Raw genomic sequence first — 17,848 nt, forward strand, 5'->3', positions numbered from 1 at the left:
TGCTGATCTTGGTGCAGTCAATAACAAACATGGTGAAAGGTTTTATTAGGACATTGCGACCATGGAAAAAACGGTATCAGGGCAACTGGAATACAGCAATGGTGGCCAACTCTTATTGGACACTGACATGAGAGGCATCAGATGCTGAGTACAAATGAAAATCAGCGGCAAAACATTTTTAGGTCCGTTGAACTAATGCAATGTGTCAGCATCAATATGCGATTAAACAGGCTCAATTCAATAAAACTTAATGGTTCTCCAACTTCCTCTGTGATATATCAAATCTAAAATCATATTTTTGTTCAGCTTGAAGTTGGCTATCATAATCCCCTATTTTTTTCATGAGCAAAGCTTTTGAAAAACTGTTGTGCATTAATTCTGAAACAAGCAAATAATTTAAAAAAATCAATGGATAAACTCAGTGGGTTGAACAACATTAATGGGAAAAAGAGAATTAAGGATTGCAATTATATGGAACAAATTATTTTTTTCTCCCTCTGATGCTGTTTTACCTGCCGAGTCACCGCAGCAGATTGTTTTTTTTTTGTTCCAGATTGCATCATCTGCCGTCTCTGGTGTCTAACAATTCTGAAATAATGAACTTCATGAAATTGATCTTTAAATGCATTAAAACAAATAAGATACAGAAAATCCTTCACTTCTGATGGGTGCAAAACAATCGAAATTTAGGAATTTAATTCTGCGTCATTCACAGCACATTTTTTATCCCATGTTTATTAATTCCTCAAAAGAATATTTTATTGGAGTTTCAGAATACTGTGAAATTGACGTACCCGAGATCTTGGACCTGGCACTTCAGTTTTCATTAACGGGCCATCAAACTCGACATCCGCATCTCCCTTGTTAGCATGCTGGCTAATATAGCGAGATCCTGCACAGAATAAAAAGAACAACCAGTCAATTTTACTGCAATGTTCCATGATAGATTAACATTGCACATTTCATAGTATTCCACATATCACCAAATACGCTCAAGTGTGCTGACCTATCAACTACCAATTAATATGTATTTTTTTCTGCAAAAGAAGTCGTTTGGAAATGGGAGAATTTCCCTTATTTTTGTGAAAGAGGCAGAGGTTGACTTTTGGAAAGAATAGCTCGTTCTGTTATGGAAAACTGAAGGATACTTGATTTAGCTGCACTGACATGAATACCAGCAGCATTACACACCAAGTGAATTCACCTCCATGGATCCAGTCAAAGAAAAAAAACATACCACCAAAGTAATATCGATACAAAGGATGTTGCAATGAAAGGCTCAGACAACTTTCTGTGAGAATAATAAATCACTGGCATTAAGGCAGCATGAATCACATTCTATTTCCCATCATGGTGACTCCTGCAGAATCTGACTCAATATGCAATTTGGGCAGAAATCACAAAATCACATTCTATTGCAGACCATTTTTGACTTAAAGTTTTGATTGCATTGAGGTTTTGTTATATTTCCAATGGACGAGGAATGAGATGTTGGTGAATGGATTATGCACAGAGGTAAACATCTCAAGGAAGGAAATGTTATCCAACAGTATAATTTCAAGATACAAGATTGTTTTATTTTCTTTTTGTTAATCAGCCCTACAAAAGATGCAACAAAAATTAAAAGCCTTCCAGATGACCTTGCAAAAATATTTCACTGTCATTTCTTGCATGAGAATATCATTAAGATGGAATGCCTGTTACACACCTTTTAAATACAGTTTAAGTAATTCCCATATTGTTTGAAATAAACCAATAGAGTTGTAAAGAAAGTGATTTCAAACTGCAAAATGGTTAAGCTATAGTAATTTACATTTTAAATTAACTACGTTTAATTAAGACATTAATTGAAAGCATTTGTTCCATTTTTCATTTTAAGTTGTTTATTTTTTTTTAACCAAATCATCCCATTAATTTGTTTTCAAGTTCTTGAATGCTTCAGAATGCCAAAAGAGAATGCTTTTGACATTTTTATTGTTAGGGTGCAGTGTAGCTGGTAGTCACGTCATTCAAAGCAGTTTTTCACGCAGGGACTCTTCTTCCAACAATCTCCCCACCCCCTACTTCCGCTATCTTGAAGCCTCTGCTGTTATTAAAACTTTGGGAAGGGCACTCATTAGCAAATTCATGCAACGTATGAACTTGAACGGCCCTGTTTCTGGACTGTCGACAAAAACATTTTGGACAGCTGTTTGTTCTTTTGTTGATGTGCAAGATTATACCATTTAAAATTAACCTGACATTTATTTTCGAGTTGATCACATGCATGAACTGCAATTAATTAACAGCCTCACTTTTAACCATCGGCTGCCTTAGCCCAGATTTTACATCTGATTGCAATAGCAATAACTCTAAGCACGTCCTTAACTGATGACAAAAGGGAGAAAATGGACCACATTAGGAAAATAAAATGTAAAGCATGAGAAATTACTGAGGCTGAACAATCTCTAAAAATTCTCTCAACGATTGGACTGGAAATCTTTGTATCATAATGCAGGAAAACAGCAGGCACTTTGATTATCTGACAGAGATCTGCATGTCTTGGTGAATGACGTACAGAGGGGTCCTCCATTTTCAGAGATCCTGGAGATCTATCATGAAGTGGTCAACAAGATCAATGTCTAGAGAACCCAGCACCTAGAATACCAGATAAAATGTAATGTCTGGTCAAGGTGAATAAATTCATCAACAAACCCACTCACTGTATAACTGTTCCGTTATACTCCATTCAATGCATCCTCCTCATTCACCTTGCATTGTTTATTAATTGCAACTCATTTCGAACATTCAACTCTCCCGTCTCATCCTCCCATAATTACTGCTACTTCAAAACTCTCACTCATGTCTCTGAACCACACCGACTCCTAGCTCTTCAACAATGACTGGTAAATTAAACCAGTGGTTCTCAACCTTACTCTTCCCAGTTACGTACCACCTTAAGCAATCCCTTACTAATCGCAGAGCAATAATTAATCAGTGGCAGGCAATATGATTTTATTGGCAAAGGCCTGGAGGAAGAATTGGAACAGTTGACAGTGGCCTACAGGAACTCATCATTAAAGTTGATAGCATGTTCAAATCCATCTATCTTCTCAAATCCCAATATTCACATGATTTACGAAATGCAAATGAGGGAGAGACCTCTTGCTTCCTTCATGACGACAATACCCTTGTCCTCTCCTGCTTTCAAATATCCAAGTATTACCACCTGACGATGTTTCACTCCAGAAACAGAATCACTAAAAGACATTCCATCACTGAATCCAATAATACTGCCAGAATTAACCAACCAGGCTGAGGACCAAAGGGCCTGTGCAAAATTGAATTAGCTGAGATGGGTTTGCTTTGCATTTTCTCGAGTTACTGTGTAAATACAGTTTAGAATGTTCATTTGTTTTAGCTTTGTTACTCACAAATATGGTCAAGGGAACTTTGATCCAATTGTCAACCTTCCATTGATCCTGTTTATAATAACTTTGCTATTTGATTTATCCTTAAATGACAGCATTGACAGTCTTGTTCCATTTGTCTTAACATGCCAACAAGGGGTACCCCCACTCTCAAAAGCACATAGGAAAGCAGGGATCACTGTTACTCACATGTTTTTTTTGGGCAGGTCTGCGATGTTAATCCTTAAATATATTTAATCCCAAATGAAAAAGATTATGCTCACACATTGAAGGCAAACACAGGAATGTTGCCTGGGATGAGGGATATAAATGATGAAGAAAAGTTGGATTTGTTTTCCCTGCAGCAGAAATGGAGGTGATCAAAATTATGTAGGGCATTGATAGGGTAGAAGCAGTAAATATTTCCCAAAAGCAGAGGTGTGAACAACAAAGCAGCAGAGATTCAAGGTAAGGAGTAAGAAGTTTAGTGTTCAAGTATAAAAGGAGAAAGTTTTGGATTTTGGAATGCATTAACTGGGAGGGTAGTGGAGGGAGGGACACTCACAATGTTTAAGCACTTGAATTCTCATGGCATAGAAAACTAAAGGCCAAGTGCTGGTAAATGGCATTGGTAAAGACAGTAACTTGATTGTCAGCATGGACTGGATGTGCCAAACATTTGGTTTCTGCTGTGCGAGTCCAGGACTAAAATACACAAATGAACTCTACTTGGGTGGAGTAAGAGGATGGGTGTTTTGGGACCCGAGAAAATATGTAAAAGCTGAGCCCCTTTCACACTTGCATCCCACTAAATTGGCCGTTCAGTGTCCTGGGATTGGAATGGGGGTTTGACTTTGCATCTCCTAACTGAGATACTGAATGCTTTCACACTTGCAAGGAGTCATCCCTGGGGTTAGGACTGTTCTAACTTCTACTGGTGACATCATGATACATTGAGTGATGGTGGACCTGCCCTAAATCCTGATCAATATATTATGATCTTATATTTGAACAAAATTAATCATGCCTAATTATAGCATAATTAAGCTTTATGTACAGCACAGTACGAGCCCTTCAGCTCCTGTTCTTTTTGTGCAGACCTACATAAACCTTTATAAGGGATCGTGGGAAAGTGCGAGCAATAAATAGTAATAGTGGACAATTTTTAAATAGAGTGGAAAAGTTGGTAGAGCTATAAGCGTTCAATTTATAGAGCATGGGCAAGTTTGTAGTGCTATAGCACACAATTTATATAGTGTGGGAAAGTTGGAGTGCTATCGTGTAAAATTTATAAATATCACGGGGAAAAAAAACGATGGCGGACCTGCCCTCCCAGAATTCTATGAGGGAGAGAAAGGGCTGTATGCCTGGCTGCATACATGGAGGGGTTTCTCTGCTGCATGGCATTCTGGGAAGTCAGGTTCACCATTGCTTTTATCCCACAGTCTTTATAAATTGTGCTCTATAGCGCTTCCAATTTTCCCATGCTGTTTAAAAATTGTCCACTATTGCTATTTATTTCCTCCCTCCCACTGCAACTTTCCCATGGCAAACTTTATACATTAGTTTTAATCTTCCTGCACTCACGCAAAAACTTGGGTAATTTCAATCCCACAATCCAATACCCCTTTCACACCTGCCTGATTGCAACGCCAGCATCCGCAGACACCAGGGATTGTACTAGGGGTCAAGACACTCAATCCCCGGCATGAGATGACGTCATCTGACGCCGGCGTTGAGCTGATTTTGCTTTCATACTTGCCACTTTAAAGACCAATTGGCATTCAATTCCTGTGTTCACTTGCAAATGTGAAAGGGGCTTTCAATGAATCCTGCGCAACCTTTTAGATCAATGATTCAAAATGTGTAGCATAATAAAGCTCATTTCAAGCGAGTTGACGGATTGCTCATTAACAAAGGTGAATGTCTTATTTGAACTCCAACTAATGAGTGCTACTGGGACAGTAAGATAACAGCACCAGAATTTCTTTTTATGACCCATCTGTTTTATTTTCTTTCCCAGTTTTATCTTAACCACAGTTGAAGGTGTTAAGAAAATTAAATTACTTTTGAAGGATTCTTCAAAAGTTTCACAGTTAAACTACTGTATACAACAGCTATTTCCACGAAGTAATGAGTGTCACAACAATTTTAAGTTTCTCAGAAAATACTATAGCCAAGGCACTACTTGGCTGCTGTCCTGGAAAGACACATTTGCTAAGTATAATGTTTAACTTGAGGAACAAGTTCCATGAACTAGCCAACAAAATAAAATATACGCAAATATATTTAATTATGTTAAAGTAAAATCAATGATGTGAGGTTCTTTTCCTGTTTTTCTTATGTTGAGTTTTAAAGCAAATAAAATGTAACAAGTTGCATGCAATACTGCACAGAAAATATCCAGTAAACAGTGTGAGAAATTGGAGGCCAGGTTATATTTAGTAAATATGAAGTAAACCTGAGGCCATCCTTGAGTCACATAATTAATGGGGGTAAAGAAGTTTGAAAGAGGACGGTTGAAAATTGACACATCTGTTCATTTAAAATTCTGCAAAACAGTAGATGCATGTAATCCATGACTATGATGTCCAACGATTTATTCAAACATTTCTTTGAAAAGAAATTAGTGTTAAGAATTAGAACTAAACTTGTTCATGTACCCATTAGGAAAGCTGTCAGTCAGTGTTTAATTCTACAGATCAATGTGGACCTAAATGGATGGGCAAAATTTTGATCTTGGATGTGTGGTGGGTCAGTTTATCACACCCAGAGCAGAAGCTGAGAAGCAATTAGCTCTGGTGCCCTTGCGATGGCAAATGGGAGAAAGAAGAATTAACCCTGTAGATATAAATAGTGATGCCTGATTCTAATAATTTTCAGATCAGCTGTTGGTAAAGTCATCCAGTTAACCCCTCCAAGGCAACCTGTGACTTGGAAGTATATCACTGCTCTTTTACACTGACTGAAAATCCCCTGATATCTGGCACCTACAGGGATTTGTAGATGTTCGATAAGCGTGTTTTCCAGTTGCTCTTACAATGCCCAACTATAACAGTTTACAGGGTGGAAACAGGCCATATCAGCCCTTTGAGTCCGCGCTGGTTCACTTGTACAACTCCACTAGTTTCCCCCTCTCACTCTCCACCCAATGACCCTCCAACCCCCTTATTTCCATGTACACATCCAACCTTCTCTTAAATGACAGAAAGGACCTGCTGCAACTATCTCCTCTGGAAGATCATTCCATTCTGCCACCACTCCGAGTGAAGAAGCATCCTCTAACATTTCTCCTTGTTTTTCCCCCTTACCCTTAACGTATGCCCTCATGTTCCCTGCCCTCAGGAGAAAGGATCCACTCATATCTAGTTTATCTATTCCCTTCACAATTTTAAATACCTCTATCAAATCTATGTTCCAATGAATAAAGTCCCAGTCTCCTTAATCTTTCTCTGTACTCTAGATGCAATACACCTGCATTAAGAATAAACAGTTTAAAAGACAAAAATACTGTACAGTACTTGCACAGAACAAACTTTACTTGCATGAATGTATAAACCTTAAAGCATTTTACTTTATTTTCAGTCACATTCTTTGAAAACATTCAATTGTCACTGCATCTACAGGTTCCTCCCCCTCTATGGACCCACCCGAAAAATGAACAATAACATTAGAGATAATTAACCCCACCCCAGCTCCCTCGAGTTAATGGATAAAGCCTTACTAATAAAGGTAAAGACTCTTACTAAGCAGGGATAACCAGACATTTTTAGAGACTCACCCCAACTGGGTGACAGCATTTTATTCAAACTCAACTTTATTCAAGCAGCTAATACGAGCAAAGCACAACCAAGGCCCTCCGCTGGCTGAATATTTGCTCCCATCTTCACCAAAGTTTATGTATTACGTCAGAGAACAATTCCTTTTACAATTTTAAAGTTTTAATTCAATTTTTATTTATTCTTCTTTATTTCAATCTTTTTATTTATTCACTATTTCCTCTTTTTTTTGTTGGTTGCTTGGACTCCTCATAACTATCAACGACTCATGGACAATTAATAATGGACAATAAAAAGCAGCCTTTATGATTAATGCTCACATTCCAAAAAGTGAATAAATAAAAAAGATGGATTCCACCATACCTATAACCAAGTCATAGTGGCAGTGCAGGAAAAGATTTGTTTTAAAAATCCACACAAAACCTACTATCCAGTTTCACCCAGAGATTTCAAAAGAAGGAAAAAGCAAATGAGGCCATGAGGTTTATAATGGATGGCCAATTTGATATCACGTTTTCCACTAATGCCAAGTTTAAAGTTCCGTTAACAGGTCTGACCAAAGGGAAAGAGTGAAAAAGATTAAAGGCCTATTAAATAAGCCAGTTTGCTAACAGCAGTGAGAACAGCTTGATTATGTTTATCCACACATGGTGTTCTATGGCTTCTGGCTCCATTTCCACTACAGGAGAAATGTCTCTCCCATCAGTGCTCAGACTAGAACACCGATAGGAAGGGAAGAAATATATAATGAACTAAATGGCATTAGAGTTTAAAATGAAATGCTGCAACAGTTAACCATTCTTAGAAATGGATAACTATTAAATATATTTCCATAAATGGTCTTCGTACCCAAGGAGGATTGAGACAACCTGAGGTTAAGGGGAGCGCCACTATTGCTTTCGACCCACAAAAAAATATGAGAAGTGGACTGTAAACCAAGCTTCCTCAGGCTCAGAATCCTGCGCCAAACAGATTCATCCTGAGGAAAGAGCAGGCATGGACCTCTTGCTTCTGCCTGCACGAGAAACAGCAAAATGCCTCCTTGTGATTTCATTGGTTCTTTCTACTCGAGTTAAACAAGACCTTTTAACTTCTGGGTGTCCAGATTATCTACCAAAAATTGTAGGTGAATATAAGGAAAAACAAGCATTAAGACAGAAACATAGCTTAAGATGGGTGTTTGGATAAAATTGGACCCAATCTCTGCTGTATTTCACATAGTAAACTTTCACTAAAAAAATCCCAAGCACCTGATCATAAAAAGTGTGTGTGTGTGTCTGTGTGTGAAAGAATTCCACATTTGGAAAGCTGTGAATAATTATCCACCTTTAAATTCACAGATTCATTGCTCTACTAATAAGAATTGCCTAACACCAACTTATGAAAGCCAGGGAATATTTTCTGACGTGATCAGGTCTATGTGCTTGCCAGTATGAAGAAGGGCATCATTGTTCAGTGGTTTACATCTTGTAATCCATTTTGCATTAGTGGGAAAGTGTCGAATGAGGGGACAGAGTTACAGGGTTAGTCATTTTAAATGGAGGTACATAGAAATTTCTTTTCCCAAAAGGAGGTGAATCTTTGGAATTCTCAAAGCCGGAAGGTCGTGGAGGCCAGATTGATAGAAGTTTTTGAGGTGGGGGTGGATGCATTTTTGAAAGATCAGGGAATTAAGGTTTCCGAAGAATTGGGACAAAAGAGGAGATGAGGTCAGTGTCGATTAGCTGTGATGACATGGAGGAGGTTGAAAGGGCAGGGGCATACGTTGATTTTCTTGTAAAAACACAGAAAATGCTGGAGGAACCCAGCCTGCCTCACAACCTCCATAGCTGGTAAAGATATATTACTGACGTTTTAGGCCTGAGCTCTTCTTCAAGCTAAGAATATCAAGGTAATATATCGTTACCTCCTATGGATGCTACAAGACTGCCTGAACTCCTCCAGCATTTCTCAGTTTTTACTGAAATCACAGTGTCTGAAGAATTTCATGTTTCACCTATTTTCTTGGTTCTTTGTTTGAAGCTTCCAATTTAAACATCAAGAAACAGACTAAACATTGTGTTCATATGATAAAAATGCACGTGATAAAAAAAATCACCATGTCCTCTGACCACACGACTCATTGCTTATCTATAAAAATGCCTCTCAGTTCTTACCTCAAAGAATATGTGTATGCATTTTTCATTGAAAGATTCAGTTTAACTGGCTTACTTGGATGTTTTAATCCCCCTATGCCTTTGTCAAGTTGTTTTTGAAACCGAACTTATTCCTGGAACTGAGGATAAAACTGCTCAGTGACTTTGTAGCGACAGTTTGAGTAGATTCAAGTCAAGTTTACTGTCATCAGTTGAACAAGTACAATGCGATGAAACAGCTTCCTCCAGTCCTCAGAACAAAAACATGCAGACATGCAACCAGACATAGCACTCATGCAGAAAGATAATACATATGCGGGACAAGTATTACATCGATACAAATAAATAAATAGATATTGCTTTATACAAATGAGAGCCTGAGATGGTGAGTGTGAACAGCTCCTTTGGTTGTTCAACATTCTCACTGCCAACAGGAAGAAGCTGTTCCTCAGCCTGGTGGGGCTGGCTCTGATACTCCTGGTTCTCTTCCTCAATAAGAGCAGCTGAAAAATGGTGTGTACAGGGTGGAAGGGGTCCTCAATGATTTTGTATGCCCTCTTCAGACAACGATCCTGATAGATCATGTCGATGGGAGAGAGATCCTCTCTGCCAGTCTTATGATCCTGGGAATTGACCTCCAATCTATTTCTCTGCAGCAACCATACCACGCTGTGATGCAGCCAGTCAGGACGCTTTTGATGGAGCTCCTACACCTACCTGACAAGCGAGGAGATGTTGAGTGTCCATGGTATGTTACTAGTCGAACTCCAAGGAACTTGGTGCTGTACATTATCTCTACAACAGAGTCGTTGATGTGTAGTGGAGGATGGTCGTTCCTGATCCTCTTCAAGTCCACAATCATCTCCTTCATGTTGAGGCTCAGGTTGTTACTGTCACTCCATTTCACACCTCTTCTCTGTAGTGCGACTCATTGTTGCTGATGAGGCCAACTACTGTTGCGTCATCTGCAAACTTGATGACACTGTTGGATCTGGATCTGGTGACGCAGTAGGATGACAGGTGCACCAATGCTCAGCGTAATGGTGCTTGACATTCTGCTACTGACCCAGACTGTAGTTTTTCAGTTAGGAAGTCCTGCATTCAGTTACAGAGAGTCCCAGCGAGGACAGCTTCTCCATTGGCATCTGAGGAATGATTGTATTAAACGCCAAGCTGAAGTCAATGAGCAACAGCCTGGCATAAGAGGCATCAATCTCCAGGTGGGCCTGGATGGAGTTAAGCGACAAGGCTGTAGCATCATCTATGGAATTGTTTCTTCTATAGGCAAATTGAAATGGATCCAGCATGGGAGGTGTACTTTGATGTGTTCTATCATCAGACACTCGAAGCATTTCATAATGGTGGAGGTCAGAGCCATAGGGCAGTAGTCATTGAGGCCTGCTATTGTCACCATCTTGGGTACTGGGATGATGGTGGCTGTCTTGAACCTGCTGGAACAATGGACTGCTGCAATGAGGTGTTGAAACTGTCCATGAAGATCTCCGTCAATTAGTCCATGCAGTCCTTCAGTCCCCGACCAGGTATGTTGCCTGGTCTTGCTGCCTTGTGTGGGTTCACGCTGATAGGGTTCTTCTTACCTTGGGTGCAGCGATGCGTGTTCATACATGACTAGTAGCTGGGGCAGCCACATTATTTCAGTGGCTTCAGATTTATCTGCCATAATCATATGATTGACCTGAACTTTTCTGATGTGACCTCCCATGTGAACTGAGTTATTCACTTTGTTGGACTATTCCAATGAAATCTTGCTGAGTCTCGTGCTTACTCACTGGTCTGATTACTCTAATTCCTTCACTCAAACTTTCCTTTATCCTGAAATATTTCCTTCTGCTTCATCCACTGCCTCTATGCTCTCCCCTCTAAATTAGACTGTAGCAAGTGCAGGAGATCCATGATCAGGAAGGCAGAGTAGAAAGGGCAGGAGATTGAGACTGGGGCAGCAAAGGAACAGATTGGGATTTGGCGAATCTGAAGGCTTCTACAAGGAGCCTGGTTTAGTGGGGATAAGTTGGGTCCTGCAGGACTCTAATCTGTGGGAAACAATGTCAGGCAAGTCAGTCTTATCCCTTGAAGAACACAGAAATTAAAGGAGAAAGTATTAAAGCAAAGGCATGATAAAAATACTGGCAAATAAAAATACAAAAATATTTTATCATTACCTGAAAAGCAAGAGGAAGAGTTAAGGTACTGTTATGGCAACAAAACTAACATGAGCATGGAAGGAAATGACTTGAAAAACATTCTTAATAATTACCTTGCATCTGCCATCACAAAAATAGAGGGCAACTCTCATGTTGCAGTTAACGATGAGAAATTGGATAGGATAAACAAAATGTTTAAAAAGTAAAATAGCTTTTGCCACTTCAAATGTAAATAGACCAGTGCAAGCTATTAAAAGAAGTAAGGGAGGAAAATGTTTTAGCTTTTTCAAACTTCTCGCTACAGAAGTGATTCCAATTGCTAACTCTGTACTATTTATAAATGGAGAAAGGCTCAAAATAACCATTTAGCTTAAATTCAGTGGTAGACAAAGGATTGGAATTAATTCCGAGGGGCAGAAGGAATCTTCATTTGGAAAAGGACCAATTAGTCATGAGCAATGAGTCAACAGGCACATGCTAGGGGAAGTTAGATTTTGAGTAATTTGGTGAAAAGTTTTGAGAAAATTGCACAGCGTGCTAATTAAAGCAGCACATTAATGTAATCTACTTGGATATTAGCAAGGCCTTTGAAAAGGTACCACATGGCAAGCTGGCAAAATATCTTTGGCATTCAAAGGAGAGAAGAAAGTTAGATTTTTGGATGAAGACATAAATGTTTTCATTTGGAAGAAGGATTCCATAATTTCAATATTCAATTTCTTCATAATTTAGATTGAAATATAGGTAAAGTAATATAGGTAAAGAAGGAATATAGGTAAAAATAAAGAAGCTTGTTAATAAAATAAAATCTGGCTTTGTTCTCAGCAGTGAAGAAAGCTTTGGATGTCGGGGAAATATTCAACGTCTGGTTATTTGCACAGAGAAGAGGCAAATGGATTCAATCCAGCAAAGTCAAAGGTAATGCATGAGGAGGCAAGGAACATGATAGAGGAATGCCCAATGAATGATAAGACACCAGAATGTGTGGAGTCACAGATAAACTTTCTGGAATGTGCTCACTCATCCTTAAAAAGAAGCAAGACAAGTTAAAAAATGCAGTTAACAAGATATATGGAGAGAATATCAAATCTGGTCCTTGGAGCATACAAGGTTGTCCCCCTTCCCACTTATTCACTCTAAATCCCTGCTTACAGGCCATGGTAAAACAAGTCAAAGTAATTCACAGGGAGATCAGGATTTGGCCCAGAGGAAGGCAGAGCAACACTGCAAGACTGCTTCAAAACCAGAAATTGGAGTGGATACAGGGAGGGAGCCACCTAAAATGACCACATCAACATCGATGAGTATACAAGCACAGTGACTAGCTGCAGAGGCAAGTATATGGAGGATGAGACGATGATCAACACTATACAGCCGGGGTATATCATAAACCTTTGCTAGACACGTAGTTACACGCATTACTCAGACCTCGTGATGCTGCTTTCAAGTTGGGATATAAGATGGCATTAAATCAGCAAGGGATGAACTCTCCTGTGCAATCAGGAAAGCAAAGCATGGGTATGCACAGAGAATCTACTGACACCTGTGTGACACCAGCAACATGTGATAGGGTATTCTAACAATAATGGATTATGTCAACCCTGCATGTGAGTGACAATGATATCTTCCTTCCTGACAGATTGAATATCTTCTACATGCGGTTTGGTGAGTAAAACAAGGTGACATCAAAGAGATCCTCATCTCCCCCTGAAGATCAGGGACCCTGCATAGCCATGGCTGAGATGAGGAGAATCCCAACCAAAGTAAACCTGCACAAAACCAGCGGGTCCAGTTGACGTACTTGGCTGGGTGCTGAAGGTCTGAATGGCCCAGCTGACACATCGCAGTGGAGGTGTACAACATCTCACTCCAGAAATCTACTGTTCCCACAGGATTCAAGATAGCCACCATCATTCTGGAGCCCTAGAAAGTGACTAAATGAATACTGCCCAGTGTCACCAACATCTACAATCATGAAGTGGTTTGGATAGCTGGTGGAACACATCAAATCGGAACTTCCAGTGACATTGGACACATTCCAGCTTGCTTACCATCTAGATAGGCCCACAGATGATGCTGCAGCATTGACCCTCCATTCCATCTATACCAAGAGAACGAGGACTCTTATGCCAAGCTATTGTTCATTGACTTCAGCACAGCCCTCAACATGATCATACCTCAGAGGAGGTGGATAAACTGTCCTCGCTCGAAATCAACACCCCACTCTACAACTGGATTCTGGACTTCTTGAAGTAAAGACCACAGTCTGTCCGGGTTGGCAGCAGAACATCAAGCCCCATCACACTGAGCATTGGTGCACCTTAAGGCTGTGTGCTGAGTTCGCCACTGTTCACACTACTGACTCACGATTGCACCGCCTGATTCACTTCTAACAGAATCATCAAATTTGTGGATGATACAGCAGTAGGTAACCTTATCAGCAAAAATGATGAGTTGCATTAAAAAGAGGAGGCTGAAGGGCTCAGAAAATAGTGTGAAACCAACAACCCGAGTCTCAACATGGACAATGCAAAGAAGATTGTGGTTTTAGAAAGACAAAAATCAACCATTCTTCATTAACACATCAATGGCTTTGTTATGGACAGCACAAATTTCCTTGGCATGCATATCCTGGACTCACAATACCTCCTCATTAGTCAGGAAGGCACAGCAGTGCCTACATTTCCTAAGGAGGTTGAGGAGGGCAAGGCTATGGCCTCTATCTTGACAACCTTTTAGAGGAGCACAATTGAGAGTGTCCTGTCTGGCTGAATCATTGTGTATGGTGACTGCAAAGCATCAGACTGAAAAATCTATACAGAAAATCATTAAAAGAGCCTAAAAGATTAGTGGGGTCTCCCTTTCCTCTATTGACGACATTTACTGGGATCATTGCCTAAATAGAGCTCAACGAATAATAGAAGATCCTTTCTATCCAGTACACAGCATCTTTCACACATTGCTATCAAGAGGAAGGTACAGGAGCATTAAAATCAGGACTGCCAGGTTGGGTAATAGCTTATTCCTGCAGGCTGTGAGATTGATGAACAGTATCCTGTAACCGTATAAATTGTCCCAAATATTTAAAAATGTCAATTTTGACTATTTTATGTGATCACTATGTGTTTTTGGGTGTGTGCACCATGGTCTGGGGAGATGCTATTTTGTCAGTTGTACGTGTACAATCCAATGATTGTAAACAAGAACTTGATATGGATTGCTGTCCTTTATAAGCTATAGTCAAGGATATATGAGCTTAGGGGTTATGCAAGAATGATAATGCTATTTTGGGAACAGTTTGAGGCCCACATCACAACATTGCAGGAGACATGTATTGAAGGAAATAGAGTACAGTGAGGAGTAACAAGGAAACTGTCAGGAACATTTTAGCCTTGAGGAAAGATTGTCTAACCTTGGGTTGCTGTCTTTGGAACAGTGACCTTTGCAAATACCTATATCTAGAAAACAAATTCAGAGCAGGAGATTGATTCTAAAAAAACAAGATTGCAACAATCTTTTTCATGCAATAAATTGGACAGATGGTCATGATTCAAGGGGACATGGTGCCAAAAACACTTCACGAGTTAACCAACAGAAACAATAATATAATTAAAATTTATGAAATGTAATTCCATTAATGATCAGTGCACACAGAGTTCCTCAGCAGGCAAATGGATTTTTATCTAGTTCAAGATACAGGTGAAGGTTAAAGCTATCAATGATCACAAAACAACAATTAATTTCAAACATTTTGCTGACATTGAATGATGTTGCAAATTATAAGATCTGAAACATAAACAAGACAAAAAAAAATCCACAAGCAGATTTACTGCTATAATTCTATTTCACATGGATGGCTTTTACTGATCCCTTTGCGATTCTATTATGAATACTCACTCAAGCAACACACACAACTTTCGTTTTACATTACATTTAATACTGGTAAAGTATCTCAGTTCTGTTATGGAAATAATAACCAACATGCCAGGGTGAATGACTTGGATACATGAATTCAAATTGCAAAGACACAACTAAGGATTTTGAATTGTTAATTAAATTAATAAGAAATAAAAATAGACCAATTACCTATGTTTTTTTAAATAAAAAAATCACACCTAGTATAATCAAGCTTACAATATCTTCCACATTAAAATCTTGTATTTTGCATTAAAAAAAAATTGGAAATTCTCTCTTATAGGTGAATCCTATAAGATGGCACAAACCAAAAAAAATGGAGGCACAGAATCAGAATCAAATTTATTGTCACGAACAGACCACGAAATTTGTTGTTTTGTGGCAGCGTCACAGAGCAAACATTCATATAAACCACATTTCTGCATGCCATCTTAGCATACCTAAAGATGTATCAGATTTACAAGTAATGGCAACACATTTCTTCGCCACCGCCAATGCTAATTTAATAAGTTCCAATTGGTCTATTGATAGCTTTAATTTAGGTCTTGTACCTTCAATATTTCCTAATAAAAATAAATCCGCATTTTGTGGGAAAACTTCCTGTAACTTGTTCCAAAAAATTTTGTAAATCTGTCCAAAAGGGCCTTACATTAGGACAAGACCAAATAGAATGCGGGAAAGTTCCTACATCTTAACCCCACCTAAAACGTGATTTCAATCTATTCAATTTCTATGGTGTAATATATAACTGATGCAAAAAATTATATTGAACTCATCTATATCTTACACTAATAGTGTTAGTCATACAATCCCTACACAAAAGTCTGCCCATATTTGCTCAATTACAATATTCAGATCAGTTTCCCATCTCTGTCTGGACTTCGGAATTCCTTGCTGACGAGTTCCTACTTGTAACAGAAAATATATCACAGAAGTAAACTTTTTAACAATTCCCCTCCTAAAAAGAAGTTCTGCTTCAGTACAACTAAGCAACTTCATATTTGGTCCTAACTTAACCCTCAAATATGCTCTTAGTTGAAAATAGCAGAAAAGGGTATTAATGAGTTATACCATACTTATTTCTCAAATGGTATTAATTGACCCCTTTCATAACAATCTTCAACATTATAATCCCCTTATGAAACTAAATACTCAAACATTAGTTATTCTTTGAAAAATATACAAGAGGATTTTGAATCAAAGGCATTTTAGGTGATTATAGACCCTCTTACACCAATCTCATCATTTATTTTGTTCCAAATATTAATTAGTTTCAATAATGGTGTATCCTTATCACTAACCATCAATTTTGATTCCCTCATATATAAATTCTTCTGATTTCCTCTCTCCTATTTTATTCAATTCTATATTAACCCATGCCGATTTTTCATTTTTGAAAAGGGAAGCAAGACATCTAATTTGGACCACTCGATAATAACTTTTAAAATTAGGAAGCTGTAAGCCTCCCAATTCCTATTTCCATGTTAACTTCTCTGTAGAAACTCTTGACATTTTACCTTTCCAAAGGAATTTCCTTACATATTTGTTCAATTCTTGAAAAACATTTTTTGAGGTACTAAAATAGGTAATGTTTGGAAAAAAACCCTTCCCACTAAAGTTATAGATAATTAATCCATTTTTAAATCTTCCTCAATCTTTTTAAGAAATGGTAAATAATTCAATTTATATACATTTTTTCAAGTTATTACCTTTACATATGCCTAAATATTTAATACAATCCTTTGGTCATTTAAACTGAGTATCCCTTTGACATTGGGTATAATCACCTTCCATTAATGGCATAATTTCACTTTTATCTAAATTTATTTTATAACCTGAAACTTTACCATATTCTTCCAATTGGACATATCGTTTACGAAAGGATATCTCAGGCTCGGTCAAGTATATTAAAACATCATCTGCAAATAAACTAATTTTATGTTCTTCTTGACCTACCCTAAATCCCTTAATTTCACAATCATTCTGAATTGCTTGAGCAAGTGGTTCTGTAGCTAAAATAAATAAATCTGGAGATAAAGGGCATCTTTCCCTACTTGATCTCGCTAATTGAAATGGTTCAGGTAATTGTCATTAGCTATTAGGATTTATTTAGGATGTTTATATAATCCAATTTGAAAAATTCAATCCAAATCCAAATTTCTCCAACACTTTGAACAAAACAAATCCCATTCCAATCTATTAAATGCCTTTTCTGCATCTTAGGCCACTGCAACACTCATATCTCTTCTTTTTTGCACTAGATGAATTATACTCAGTAATCTAGTTACATTTTCTGATGACTGTCTCTTTTTTTAACTATACAGGAGAAGCTATGGTTTGTCTGAGTTCAGCTGTGCTTTCAGCCTTACTTGATCCTCAGAGCCTCTTTGGATGATATGAAAAGTTGTTATTTTAGCTATTGTCTAAAGACTCAATGGAAAGATTAGATAGATCTAAACAATGAACAG

At 38.3% G+C, this 17,848-nt stretch overlaps 1 protein-coding gene across 13 annotated transcripts in view; it reads right to left on the reverse strand.

The window, feature by feature from the left end:
- abat (4-aminobutyrate aminotransferase) overlaps positions 1 to 17,848 on the reverse strand; it is a 167,095-nt gene that overhangs the window by 78,839 nt on the left and 70,408 nt on the right. For all 13 annotated transcript variants that reach the window (XM_069905443.1, XM_069905442.1, XM_069905439.1 and 10 more), the window contains one exon: positions 795 to 892. In XM_069905443.1, the coding sequence (XP_069761544.1) occupies positions 795 to 892 (98 nt within the window). The remainder of the gene's footprint in view (positions 1 to 794; positions 893 to 17,848) is intronic.

The sequence above is a fragment of the Narcine bancroftii genome, chromosome 12, assembly GCF_036971445.1.
Source record: "Narcine bancroftii isolate sNarBan1 chromosome 12, sNarBan1.hap1, whole genome shotgun sequence".
Lineage (NCBI taxonomy): Eukaryota > Metazoa > Chordata > Chondrichthyes > Torpediniformes > Narcinidae > Narcine > Narcine bancroftii.